A 14,707-nucleotide genomic window follows, 5' to 3' on the forward strand; every position below is an offset into this window, starting at 1 on the left:
AGGGAAACGGAGAGGATTATTTTGTCAAATAATCAAAGGTGGGACTGTAATTTTCCAGGAACTGTTGCAGCTGAAATTAGAGGCAGGGCAGGAGGTGCTGATCGCATACCAAAATGCTCATCTGTAATGATAACACGCTTATCAGCCCTCATGCCATCGGGGCTTGCATTGCATAACCAAGTACTTTCAGGCTTAGTTTTGTGACAGATATGCTGCTTCCACATGCACAGGCCCCCTTCCCCACCCCCCCCGCCCCCACCCCCCAAATCTAGTCCCAAAAAGGGGATCTGTAGCCAATGAACTACCAGACAAGCTTTTTTCTCCTTCTCAGACTACAACAATTCTTGATGACGAAAGTTCTCAAAAGAGCCTTTCTTTTCCCTCTAGATCCACGTTCAGCCTTGCAAAACCATGAAAACCTCAATGCCTTCTTTATATCCTAGGACCTCTTCCCACAGTCAAAACTCAGTTCTCTGCTACAAAATACTTGGCTACTGAGAAACAGAGGCATCTATTGACTCTTATGATCGAAACATGGCCAAAGCAAAAGACTGTAGAAATATTTAAATTAGGAACAAGAGAGGCTAAATACATCAGCCCTGCTGGAGGTCCACTTGTACCAGTCCAATCTAATCAGAAAGTAATTTAGCTCCAAATCTGTAAATAACCAACGTTGAGCTCTCTAAATAGGTCTTAGAAAGGTTAGAAAATCTTGAGCCGTGATAAAGCAAAGCCATCACAATGTACAAGATTACGGATATAACAGTGAAATCATCAACACGTTCGTTCTTCAGCTAAAGCCCGGAATTCCTGCATAGGCATGTTGAAACACAGACCCGTACTCTGCTCAGGCAAAACACCTATTGATGTTTAAATGCACACACATACGAGGAATGAGAGATCGTGCACAACTCCATGGCAAATCCCTCCATCCTGTTTTGGACTGAAATGCTTTCCAGCTCAAAAGCTAACTTTTCATCAGTCCAGTAAATCTATGCATGACTAGCAAAGCTTTTGCCCAGAATACTGTTTTCAAAGCACAGCAAATCAAAAGCAAGATGATCATTATTATTGTTTAGAACAAAATAGTACAAAACATGCTTTGAGAACTTCAAACAAAGCCACTCTACTTCCCAGGGTATAATCTTTTCTTTACTGTTACTGCGTCTCCTGCAAACTAAAATAGCAATCTTAACCCCGAAGAGGAAAACAGATTTGGAAACCAGCTCCTTCTGTTGAGAAGATTGTTGTTTTCCTCCCAGCCTCATGTCTGCAATTTCTACATCAAACTGCCTACCAATATTGAATTATCCTTGTAAACAGGTTCTTGTTATTGCTCAGGGTGTCATAAAATCACACATCTTGATTAGTTTACTGTATTGTTACCTCCTTACTATGCAAACTAGTTCCTCTTTCCTGTAGCCAGCAAAGATGTAACAGCTATGGCCAACCTAAGACAACAGGAAGATGAAGAGATATTTTGTATAAGGCTGTTTCTTATGGTGGGCTAAGCATTAAGTGCTTGAAGTTCATTCAGTAACTCCACTGAGAGAGTAAAGTGTCTAAAGTCAGTTTTATAATAAAAGTAACAATATTTGGTGCTTCTCACTGTGACAGAAAAATTCTTCGCTTCTGTTCGGACGAGGGTATAAAAGTGGTTGTTCTGTGCGTGGCTCCTGGTGAACAAAGGGGCACTCTGTCCCTTGCTTGAAGTCACGAGAAGCTGGTTTACTTGGCTCTGAAGTCAGAAAATTCCGCACTGTCTCAGGTACTGTCATTAGTTCAGGCTGTGATATAAACTGGATGAAACGGGGTTTAACCTCAGGCAGGAGGCAGGGGGAGGGTGGGGAGCAGGCTGCCAGGAGGAGAGGCAGAGCCTGGCTGCTTTCCCTCCCCGCAGTGAAGCGAAAAGGGAAGCCTCTGCAAGCTTTGCCCCGTTCTCTTCAGCCCAATCCTATGGATTTTGCTGAAAAAAGTGAGATAATCCAACCCCCTTGCTATTTCTTTTTCTCTCAGTAACACTCGATTTTCTTGAATATTTGAAGTGGTAGTTTGTAGCCAGATTAGGGCATTTTTAGGGGATTTTAGTGATTACAGTTTATGCCAAGGACTGTGCTTGTTCTGGATTTAAAGTACAGTCATCCTTTGAATGCTTGTGATAATAATTTCTTTAGGCAAAATTTGAGCTGTATGGAACAATGATAATGTTTAAATGTATATTTGGTTTAAACAAATTATATTTTCAGTCTTGCTTGCTGTCAGAGCTAACTTAATCTTACTGCTCCGGGATGATTTTTTCTCATAAGTATATTGCTACTGATAAAAATAATGATGAGGATGGTACTGAAATCCTAGAAACGAGTTGACGTACAGAATTAAATCCTGCACGTGCAGTCACAGGACAATAAATTCTTTTTAATTACTTGCATCAAGTCTGGCCAATTAATCAGTAAATAAGGTTATTTATTGAAGTCTTTCTCTTATCTAAGCAGTTGACTCTCCTGGTTTAGGCCGAGGACTTGTATAAAACTCTCACTGGTGCCTCTAAGTCAGGTATTTTAAAGCTGAAACATTGCCATTTATTTCAGTTTTGCACCTGCGATCTTTCTTTACATCTTCTGTAAGGACACGCGTTTCTATGTGAACTTATCTGAGGAACTGGCTTCATTTTTATGATTTCGGCCTCTGGACTACTTACATAGTTAATAGATGTGATTGGCTTTGCAAAATCATGGACATAATACTTTATTTTTTTTCAGTTTCGTGTTCAAATTTCTATGAGTGGGGGAAGTGTCCCTGGTAATGCAGTAGTAAATCCTTCCCTCAAAATATTCTTCATGTTGAAATGTAGTCTTTCTACAAGTGGTACAGCACTACAATCCCTGAACGTGATAATAAATGTTATTTTAGAACTTCAATTAAACAGCATTTCATTTCCATCAGTCTAAAAATAATTATTTGGAAAACTAAACTTAGGTTTGCTGTGACAATTTATCAGTCAATTTAGATTTGGAAAATGAAGTCTTTAATGGAGGAACTACAGTCTGTGGATTGAAAGGAAATATTTCCTTTTTCTGTTTTTTACTGTTGTGTTGAACGCTGAGCAAAAATTAGAATTCTACCCTAATGAAAAGTTTTGGTATTTTAATATTAATATTTGAACAAAGACTCTGAAATATGAATGGGTCTTGATGTATAAGATGCACAAAAGTTTTTGCAAATGAAACACCTGCCTTAAAGGGGGATTATTATGGATATGTAATCTGGCCAAAAAGTATGACACATTTGAATGGCTTTCAGGAGGCAATAACCCATTATAAGGAAATCTAATTCAATGTTGAACTGAGAAATTTGAAACTATTTTAGTTGGTCCAGTATTAAAATTCTGTAAATGAATGTGTAATCAACTCTGCCTGCTCTACTGACCATTCTCCAGACTCTGCCCTTACATAAAAGCCAGTGAGGGTTAGCTCTGCATCCATGTATTTTTGTTCACAATTTGGGAAAACCTTACAAGCACTTGCACATACCTACAAGAACATTTTTAAAAATTACATTTCAGGGTTATTTCAAGAAAATGGCTGCATTCAAGAATTAGCACTCTGTGAAAATCATTTGTCCTTATTCCATAAATTTGGCAGCAGTGTTTCTTATATATAAGCATTTTGCATAAGTCCATGGAAATTATTTACTTCAGTGAAATTAGTGGAATCCATTTCATTAGTAGAAAGCCTTTGTCCTGGCAGGCTAGATGCTTTACATATTCAATTATGCAAATCTGAGAATTCATCGGAGGCTTTGCCCCATTCCGGCTACCCTTGTTACAGTTTACCGTACGGTTTATCTGCTGCAGACAAATCTACATACCATGAACAGTCTCTCAAACCTAGCAGCTTCTGCCCACAAAAGCAACATAAGCTTGTTTTAGTATTGCGCACACATCAGTGACATTGTGTTCAGCATATCACGCGCAAAGAGAATTCCCATCCCAGTGAGTTTAGAGTCTGAAAAGTATCGGACTTGATGCTCAGTTCACACAAAACCATAATCCCATTCAAGCCAGTGAACTCTGTATTACGCAAGCAAAGGCTCTTGCTCATTTTTTTCCAAACAGGTGGATTTTGTTTTTTTAAAAAAACAATGCTAGGAACAGGCAAGCATCTGCTTTGTATCAAGTTCTGCCATAATACAAGAAGAGACAAAGGCCTGGTCAGAAAATACAGAAAATAATTCTATTTAACAGAATAAAAAACAAAGTCATACCCACAGGCAGCTCAGAGTCATGTCAAGGTACATGTCTGCTTCCGATCTGAACTCCAGACACCCTGTTTCTCCCCATGCCCACCCCCACACTGCAATTTGGGCACACCGAAAAGCCTCCCTGTGCGGTCATCCCGGTGATACCAGATGCCCCTCCCCTGCAACCCTTGGTGACAGCCCAGCTCACTCACCCTGCGTGTTTTGCATGTTGCTTGGGATCATGCTTATTGCTGATCTACCTTGTCCAGGTCAGATGCAATTTATCCCGTGTAATTCTGCTTCCTCTGGCAGATTCAGTTGGATAGGGTTTTCTCACTTTCTGTTTCATACTGCTAACGTGTCAGTACAGACATAGGCACTGCTTAGTGCGAACATGTCTTTTGTCTGCAAAATCTTTGGGATTTTTTTTATTGTCAGTGGTTTGCTAATTTCCCATGATCTCCCTTCTGTGTAGCACATTTTAAATATAGCATATCCATGTTACAAAATTCTTCCTCCTCCTCTTCTTCATGTACTTCTGTACTATGTTATGAGTAATCTAGGACAAACAGCATAATAATGATATATAAAAATGAATTCAAAATTTTGCCCAAATAAAACATAAACTGATACTTCTTAAAGTATAATCTTACTGCAAGAATGCACTATCCTCAGTTCTTTCAAAGTTACAGGAGAAGTTCACGTGACATGCTCTGGTTACCCAGGAAATGTTCTTGTAAAGTTCAGAATCTCACCTGAATGCAGATCCAAACGTTCTCCAAGTTTGGAAAAGAAAGATCTCATCCATAGTATTGCTTTACAAACTGCCTGTTTGACTTATCCACCTGTCCAGTTCACATGACATTGCTAATATCAAACTCATCACAAAGGTTAGATCCTCAATTTGTAAGAGGTGACATACCTTCATGGAAATCTTGACCTACATATGCCAGACCCTAACTGAAAAGCTGCCAGGCTCTACCAACCAGCTAGCACACCAAAGAGCTACATGCGAGTTGCCGTAGACTCCTGGATTGGGAAGGTTCCTCCATAAACCATGCAGCATATCCTATACTGCACTGTGTAGGTTCTATGGAAACACTTGAGTGGGATCTACATGAGATAGCAGTATAGTTACGCTAACATTATACTCCACCCAGGTTAATACATCTCCTGTGAAACCTATGCAGAGCTTTACAGTGACTCCAATAGTTCAGCTAAGCGGATGCTTCTACATGGCACTGCTCAGTGCTGGGTAGAAATGCTGTGGTCCTACCTGTAATTTCAAATGTCAGCCTCTAAATATTCTGCCCCACCATCACTGTAACAGTAGGTCACTGCTGAGGAATACGAGTCGGAGTCACTTAGCAAATCATCAGGTTGTTTCCTGGATCTTCGTCTTTTCCCTTCTTCACCAATCGTTCAGCAGTAGCAGTTCTGTAACTGGCATGGGAAGTGCCATTCTCCCTCTCTCATTAGTTCTCCTGAATGGTTCTTCTGTCCAATTTGTGGCTGTGCCCCAACACCACCACCTCACAGATGTGCTCTGTGCCTTCCAGGAGAACAGCAGCAGCGGCATCTCTGGCTTGGGACATGCCTCACTTCTGACATTTGCCACAGCTTTGCTGATTCTGTTCTTATTGCCCAGGACAAGTGCCCAATTTCCAAATTTTTGTGCTGGTTCTATTCTTAACCCACTCATACCAGCCACACATGAAGGCCACCAGTTTCACAGAGCCACCCAACCTTTCACAGCAATAATAATACCACAATGGACATACAGTAAGACAGTGTCCAAAGGGTGACACTTGGACATGTTGCACTGGGTACCAGCAGGCGAACAAGAGTTAACCACTGCCTTATCCTCTTTTCACAAAGACCCACCAGGCTTTACGCTAGGCCTGCCCTCAGGCACTGGAGTTAAAAACCAAACGAACAATTGAATTCCTACATTCAGATTGCGAGTCCAGACATTTCGAATCCAGCCGGGATCTTTCATCAATGGAATCTGAAAGAAACAAAGAATAATGAGGAATAATATGGTTAATTAACTGTGTACAGAAGTTCATGTATCCAGGCCTCAATGATGGTCCTTGAAACCCAGCTGCTTTAATGAGTACACTGGATGACACTGGAACAAGTTGCCCAGAGAAGTTGTGGGTGCCCCCTCCCTGGAAGTGCTCAAGGCCGGGTTGGATGGGCAACCTGATCTAGTGGAGGGTGTCCCTGCCCATGGCAGGGGGATTGGAACTAGATGATCTTTGAGGTCCCTTCCAACCCAAACCATTCTATGGTTCTATGACTCTATGATATGTTATGGAATATCCATTTGGTCAGTTTGGGTCAGCTGTCCTGGCTGTGTCCCCTCCCAAGATCTTGCCCACCCCCAGCCTACTGCTGAGGGGGGATGCTGGAGAGACAGCCTTGGTGTGTGCCAGCTCTGTGCCAGCAGTAGCCAAAACGCTGGTGTGTTACCAACACCTTGCTAGCTGCCAATACACAGCACAGCGCTGTGAGGGCTGCTGTGGGAAAAGGTAACTCCATCTCAGCCAAACCCAATATACCAGGTTTGCTGGTGGTGTATGTTCTGAAGACATTCATATTCCCTCATATTCAAATCTCAGAATTTTTCAAGCAGAAGTGCTCACCGGCAAAACCAACTTATTTTACTCTTTATTATTCTCAAGTTATGCAACAGCCAGAATACTCAATGGAATCTTACTCAGCAAATAGAAAAGGCATTAAATGATCCCTTTCTGAACTATGTCCCATTTAAATATTGCTAATGAAACAGTAACAAATAAGGAGGAATCAGAAATAGTAAAATAAGCATTAGAGAAATAAATTCACCTAGTTCTGGTAGGTGCAGTTCTTAAAGGTTCCATTAATGTTCATTACACTCACTCACATCCTCTGCTATATGTATAATTAGAATAACTTTTCGTGTGGGTAACATGAGAAGTAACTTTGGGGTGGCACCATCAGGAAAACACAGTAGAGGTCTGGCACGTAGCCCTTCTCTGTTCATGATAATACCTTGCATTAGGGATTGCACCACACTATTCAAACACAATTTACTGAGTCTCTCAACAACCTTGTGGGCCAGGAGGTATTATTAATTCCATTTTCCAAATGAAGAAACTGAAATACACCCTGATTAAATGCCTTACTCTGTGTTACAAAGGAAGTCTAGCATCAAAATTAGAAACAGATCTCTTTCCATCTGGCCCATGGCTTTAACAACAAAACGATCCTATCTATTCTCATAGCAGAACAAAAATACTGGTACCACTGCACCGATAATTACATGAACAGAAATGCTTTTGCAAGCTAAATTATTAATTGAAATACAGATGTGTGTTGTATGCAAATGCTGGATTTAGTATAATTACATTTTCCTGTTGCATGTGCCTGTTTGGGTTTAAGAGATATCTTGCTGCTTTGTTGACCAAGATGGTGGCTTGAAGATATCATAGCAGTTGACTGCTGAGTGATAACGCTAAATATTTTAGAATGTGAAATATCACAGTTTCATCCCATTTTACACAGTCTGAGGTGTAGGTCTCAGTGTATGTCTTTAGTCTTTGTCACTTTTTTAATTCTAGGAGCACTTCCACCTCCTAGGGAGAGGTGCCAGCCCCGTCCATTTCTTGACCATGTAATAATGAAACCCAGATGTGCCAGCTGGATGCAGTGTTTGAGGAACAACTGGATTCATACCCTGAAAAATGCCTGTCCCACAGCCTGGCTGTAGCCTCTGGATTTCCCAAAGGAAATCAGCTGTGCAAAACAAGAACCAGTTTGGGTAGCAATCTGCAGTCTGTGCACGCTGGTGGGTCCAGAGTAGCTGCTTTGGGGATGGGCTGGAAGGCACGGCTGTGAAGGCAGGCAGTAAACTAGGATGTGCCTTCTTCTTACATCCAACATCAGGGACATGTTGGCAGAGTGCATCAGGGGGTTTTGTACTAATTCATCCCTTCTTCCTTCCTCTCTCCCCAGACTTTGCAGTCTGGTCTGGAGTCCACCCAAGCAGAAAACAGCTCAGATGAATAGATTTATTTTCAAATACCTATATTCATTAAAGGACTGGACTGACCTTCCTCCCTTCCTTCCTTCCTTCCTTCCTTCCTTCCTTCCTTCCTTCCTTCCTTCCTTCCTTCCCTCTTTCTCTCCTTCTCTCTTTATTTCCTTCTCTCTCTTTCTCTTTGTCTCTCTGTTTCTTTCTTTCTTTCTTTCTTTCTTTCTTTCTTTCTTTCTTTCTTTCTTTCTTTCTTTTTCTTTCTTTCTTTCCCTCTCTCTCTTTCTTTCTCTCTCTTTCTCTTTCCCTCATTTTTGTTCCCTCTTTCTCTCCCTCTCTTTTTCCTTTTCTTTCTTTCTTAAAAACAAGCGAAGTTCCTGGTAAATCTCATCCACGATTAAATAAATAAATCTCAGAAACACAATAATAGGAACTGCCGCAGGAAAACAGTACGTTTCATTAGCAGAGCAGTCAACTGTGTGTTACAACAGAGTTGGTAATTGTACAATAGTGCTGCTGCCTGTGCATTCAGTTCCTCTGAAAAACATTGATCAGAGACAGTCCTGTAAAACATTCTTTGTGTACTGGTGTAACAACCACGCGACTCTCCAGGATCCCTGCCAGCAGTTTAAAAGTACAGTTAATGTTGCAGTTAAGTATTTGATCATCAGAGTTGTCTAATCTCTGCCTCTGCTCACATTTGAAAAACAACCCTAAGGCGCTTTCATTCAGTCTTGCAATTAATGGAAAAATTTAGTATGTATTGAATGATATTTTGTCCATTGTTAGACTGACTGTTATAAATTATCTGTCTGCCTTTCCTATTTAGAAACCTTGGAAATACAAACTGACATGAGTCAGTCATAAAAATCATTTTAAAGCAGACACAATGCCTCAGACATTTTCTTCAGCTGTGCCAGTGTCTGTAGTCACCCTGCTGACCTTAAAGAACAAAGCGAACGTAGGGAAAAGATGACCTTGTGCTTAAGCTAGTGAAATAGGACACAAGGGCTATTCCTGTACAAGAAAACTAAACAGAGTCAAGGCACAGGCGGAGGCACCGGGACACTCTGGTCTGTGTCCTGACGCTGGAAGAACAGTGCTTGGCACGGCTGCAGCCCCAGCCAGCTAGCAGTTCCCTTGGGAATGAGCACAGAGCATTTCCGACAGGCATCTGAGTGGGGCCAGCTGGTTTTGGGGGTTGGAGGAGCTTAATAGCACAGAGGTGACTAGATCATACCAAGTAGCATCAAAGCTGGAGGATGGGCACTGTCACCGTTTAGTTCACTAGCACCAGTGTAGCCAAGAGATCCAGATCTCCTCGGGAGCTATCTAAACCTTCATCCTTCCAGGAGTGTGGACATATCACAAGCCCTGTTGCTCAGTTCTCCTGATGTCTAACAGGAATAATATCCTCCTAAGCTGTCAGACTAAATTCATTAATATTCATAAGAAAACTGTAACGTGGTGCGAAGCAAAACATGCCTTTTCACCCCTAAAGAAGAGCTTTATGACCCTATCTTGGTCAGTCTGGCAGCATGAAGCCAAGCTGTACTTTTCCCAGTTAAATATGAAGTGTTTAAGAATTAAGAGATTTCTTATAACTGATACAAGATGGAGTAAACCAAGAGAAGATTCAGAGATAACAGATATTATGGCATGATATCTGCAGGACAACAGATTAGTCTATACTTCATACTCTCACTAGAGTGAAAAATATATCTTATATAAAAATATTGCAAGGAAAAAATGAAAAGGTGGCAACTGTAATCCATGTCTCCTTGGGAGAGATATGGAGATGCAGTGAGCATGAAATGCAACAGGAAACATGTCAGGAGTAGGCAAGCTCTCGTATGGCTTGCCGGAAGAGGCTGAGATCTTTCAGAGCAGGCTGAACACAGGTTTGTCAGAAATGTATTAATTACAGTTGAATTTCCCTGTAGGCATGGAAATGGACCAGATGATCTTCAAGTCTCTTCCAGCCTTGTATTCTATTATTCTGTGATAAAGTGAGATGGCAGGATGAGGCTGCATTTTCAGGAGCTCTTTCCTAGCAATGAAATCTCACAGTGGAAAAAATACAGAAACTGGTGGCAAAAACCCTGTTAAATGAAATGTTTTGAATCTAAGAAAATAGTGCAGAAATGAGCTGTAGGGAAGCTTGTAGTAGCAGTGTAGTGGCAGAGTAGTCAAAGGACTGGCTGGGTGACCTAAGAGGCTCTTCTGTCTCAAACTTCCGACTCAATCTCATGATATCACCTGACTGGTGTTTAACTCATCACACTGATGCAACAGATGTTGTAAACAAAGTTACTCATTTGTGAATTACTCAGGTAATTTTAATCTGCTTCCTACAGTAATCATGCCTCTTGATGTAGTTAAGTACATACTGTATGTGTGCTTCGTTGCTGCTAATACCAGATAGAAACATCCTATTTATTCCCTTGAGGGGCATCTGATTTAAAAAAATAATTATAATACCCACCTCTGATGCCCAGAGGTGACTTACATTTTCTCCGCAGCGTGGGTGCCTAGGGCAAAGCAGCTGATCGGTTCTTTCACAGGCACCCAGAGGCAGTGCCTTTGATGAGGGGATGCTATCTCCACTACAGACCATCTTTCAAGCAACAAAGAGGAAGGAGGGACGCCTTCTTTTAAGATAAGATGACAATCCTAAGTTTATCACATGCCAACTTATCTTGCTAAATGACCTAAAGAAAGAAAACCATTTCCTAGTATGTAGAATAGGCAGGTTTGACTGACAATATTAAGTTTTTCTGGAGAGGTGTAACTAGAGTCAGGTGAAGCTTGGGACATCAGTAAATAATGTGAAAGAAATGTAACTACAGAGAGCTCTGCCAGAAACTGCAGTAGTGAGTTCCCAGTCAAATGGCCCAATGTCTTAACCCACCAAGCCAAAGAATTGCTGTCTACATTTACTTTCTACAAGAAGGCTACCAAAATATGGCCGCTGGTCTATAGGAGGCCATATGAGGGGCTAGAGCACATGGAGATCAGCACAGTACTTTACAACATGAAAACCATAGTCAAGCTTTATCGTATGAAGTGGAGGAGGCCCAACAAGAAACCAGTTCTGCTTTATCACTTCACTCAAACTTGGCCTGTATCATTGCTTTCAAGTCAAAGGATGCTCAAGCACTTCAGTAGCTCCAGGGTCCCCAGGCATCACCTGGAGAGGCACAGGTATAGGGGTGGGATGATCCCAGGCAGCTTGGAGCCTCCTCGCTTGCCTATCCCTCACAGCCTGCGTTGCTCCGGGAACAGCACAAGCACAATGTTCTCCCCGCATCGACACTGCTGAAAATACAGGTAGCTGCTGTTGCACTACCTCGAGCTCCTAATGTATTTTAAAATCTAGACTTATGCTGAACGCTGAATCCAATCTCTGCATTAAAAAAAGTAATAATATTCATGGCATTTCCGTCCTGGAACTCCAATCTTCTTGCTAAGCATCGGTGGGAGAAAAGGAACTGTTGGACTGCTGTGATCTGCAGCAGAGCCCAGGCGCAGTGGTTTGCTAACCACATTTGAAAGTGAGTTTGAGTAAAGGTAAAACTAAGGACTGGAGGAGGGGCACTACAGGGCAGTTAAATTATTTATCCAGGAACCTCGTTGCATATGTCCCAGCACTGGGTTAACCCACGAGACTCCAGCGCCAGTCTGTGCTACACGCCCTCCCAGCCCCGTGCCTCATGCCAGGTCTGAATTCTTTCTGCCCAGCTCCTCCCATTCCTTAACCCCACGTTAGTCACTCACCGCGAGACTTATCAGCTGTTTATCTAAAATCTTGTGACACATCTGTTGACAGCTGATAAAGGCCATTTCCTCATCTCCACCAAACCATTCCGCTGGAGGAGCATGTTTGACCATGGCCTCCATTGGCTGACGTGGTGGCCCCACCGCCACACCTGCCGATCGCTGTTGGCGGATATTTTAATGACTGCAGTTAACACTGCACCTGGGAATGTTCTCTTAGGAACTACCCCAGGCTACCAAAAGGTGTTTCATGAGGTGATGTGGAAACATCACCCAATCATCACACCGTCCTTTGTGGCTTCAGCCTTTCCAGAGCTGGGGCCTCCCAGCCCTCTCCTTTACAAGGCAGCCTCACCGTCACACCTGGAAATGGGCGCTGCTGGCTGCAGCTCTCCACCGGACCATGGTGGAAGGCCATACATGTCTTTCATCAGAGGGCTGTTAAAATGACTGCCTTCTCCTCACAGTTAGGGGCAGAAAGCTGGGGGGTGATGGAGCCGCGTGACTGTGCTATCTGCACCATACATGCCCTTGCATGTTGGGCTTAGCCTTGTGGCAAGCTTTGGGTCGTCCAGACCCTCACTGTTAAGGCAGAGGAGTTCAGAGCTAGATCCAGCAGAATATGAAATTTGCACCCATGGAGAATTTGGAAACTTTTGGTTTTTCATGATAAATAGAGAACAGACCAAGCTGATGCCTGCCCCATTGGTATCCATTCTGAGACACCAGATACGTGCTTAGTCATGTACACAGAGGACCCTCAGGAAGAAAAAAAGGGAGGAGCTATTAAGAAGCTCTTGGCTTAGTTCAGACATATTCTGGTCGAACAAGTACGGCAGCAGAGCTAAACCCAGAGCACTCTTGTTTACAGGCTTGAGAAACTGGGTTTGTGACACACGCTGGATCCTCAGGCTCTGCAGCACCCAGAAGTACACAGGAATAAAAACTGGTATAACTGCTGTGCTGCTGCCTGCTCTTTAAATAACACAGGGCATAGTTTGTGTGTGTTTTCACTTGCTAGTGAATTTTGCCATAGGTCATGTACAAATACTTTACAGAAGCTTGTGGGCAGCTTTCGGAAAGGAGCATTTCCCTGATCCCATTTGTTTTCTGTGTAAATCTGGGCATGAGTGTCAGGACCGGGGATGGGGTTAGGAAGATGACAGGCACAAAACTGGGTGCTGCACACTGAAAAGCTGTACGAGCCTTTCATGTTGTGAATTGAAACCTTTGTCCATTCGCCTGACGCAGCTGCCTCTGTAGCGGCATAAATGTCACGGCAGCAAGTGGGAGGCAATGGTCACATCCGGGGCCAACCTTTAAAAATCAGCGGGGCTTTTTATTCTCTCTGTTTACTCACTTTTTTTGCTTGTAGACTTTTACTCAGAGGTCTTCCCCTTGGGTATCATAGCTATTTTAGAGTGCAGGTGATGCTTCCCATCCCCCTGCCCATTGATTTGTGGTAAGCCTCCCATCAGAATGCAATTTATTTAGAGCAGATTAAATTTCACCACAGACTGAAGTTGTCTCGAGTCAGTACTGATATCTAAGTACTTATGTATAACTTACCATCCAGAGTCAGCAAGTGTACCAACAGAGTAATGTGCACATCAGATTTCAAGATATGGCTTCACGACAGGCTTGAAAGAGTGAACACAAGCCTGCGCTAAAGTGCAAGTGAATTAAAATATACATGAGGTTTTTTTCCGCTTTTCTCTATCCATCTGGGAAGAAACAGGTTTGCTATGATTCTTTCAAACCTTTCATGCAGTCAAATCTTAAAGCCTCACATGCACGTTATTAACTGCAGATAAAATGTGTCATTGTCTTATAAGTAGTCTTCACAGTTTTTTTAAAGGCATTTGCTAGCCACAGCTTTTTAGGAAGTAAGTTTAGGTCATTTTATGGAACTTGGGTATGTCTGTAACATGGAGAGGACAGAACTTCTGTCCTAAGATCAGATTTCTGAAGTGGAAACAACAGGAGAGGTAAAACAATCCTACGTCTGAGGGGTGGGTCGGGAAGTTTGGAAACTTCCATTGCAGCTGGCACTATCGAGGCTTTCTGTGCTCTGCTGCACAACCCAGCTTCTGCTTTTTTAAATGTAAACTAGAGAAAACAGTATCAACCTCAGACTACCGTTACGAAACTGAATTTCTCAGTGTTCACAAAGGTTCTGAGTTCCTTGGGTCAGTACACAGGGCTCACATGTAGTAAAGACTACGTGTATGTAGAAGTAAACAGAAGTTCATAAATAGACTTTGGAAGCAGTTCCCTGCTGGATTTTATCCAGGAGGTCAGAAAATAAGGAGGAGGGGAAAGCAAAGTGTGCCTTTCGTCGCATGTGATTTGTTTTTCTCACTAACTCGACACACTGTTCAGGACTATTTCTAGGAAGAAGGAGGCGGTCATAAAAACCAATCAAAATAAGCTACGACTTTGCTGACTAATAGATAAACAGCACGTGCAGAACAAGAGGAAGTTTTTGACTCAAATTCTTGGACAGAAGTGTCACAGAATGCAATGGGGCAGGAGCGTATCATTCCTGTGGCGCAAGTTTAGTATTTGTTCATACAGAAAGCTTTAGGTCTTTAGAAATATTTTAAAACATGTTAATAATCCCTTGGGCTTAACTGGGCTTTAATTAATACTAAAATAATTGGATTGACTTTT

At 42.3% G+C, this 14,707-nt stretch overlaps 1 protein-coding gene across 5 annotated transcripts in view; it reads right to left on the minus strand.

Moving 5' to 3' along the window:
* LPIN1 (lipin 1) overlaps positions 1-14,707 on the minus strand; it is an 86,297-nt gene that overhangs the window by 54,167 nt on the left and 17,423 nt on the right. For all 5 annotated transcript variants that reach the window (XR_008576271.1, XR_008576270.1, XM_054819357.1 and 2 more), the window contains exon 2: positions 6,191-6,247. Coding sequence is in view for 3 of the 5 variants with exons in the window: in XM_054819356.1 (XP_054675331.1) it covers positions 6,191-6,247 (57 nt within the window). In the remaining 2 variants the exon portion in view is untranslated. The remainder of the gene's footprint in view (positions 1-6,190; positions 6,248-14,707) is intronic.

This window comes from Grus americana, chromosome 3 (genome assembly GCF_028858705.1).
Source record: "Grus americana isolate bGruAme1 chromosome 3, bGruAme1.mat, whole genome shotgun sequence".
Classification (NCBI taxonomy): Eukaryota; Metazoa; Chordata; class Aves; order Gruiformes; family Gruidae; genus Grus; species Grus americana.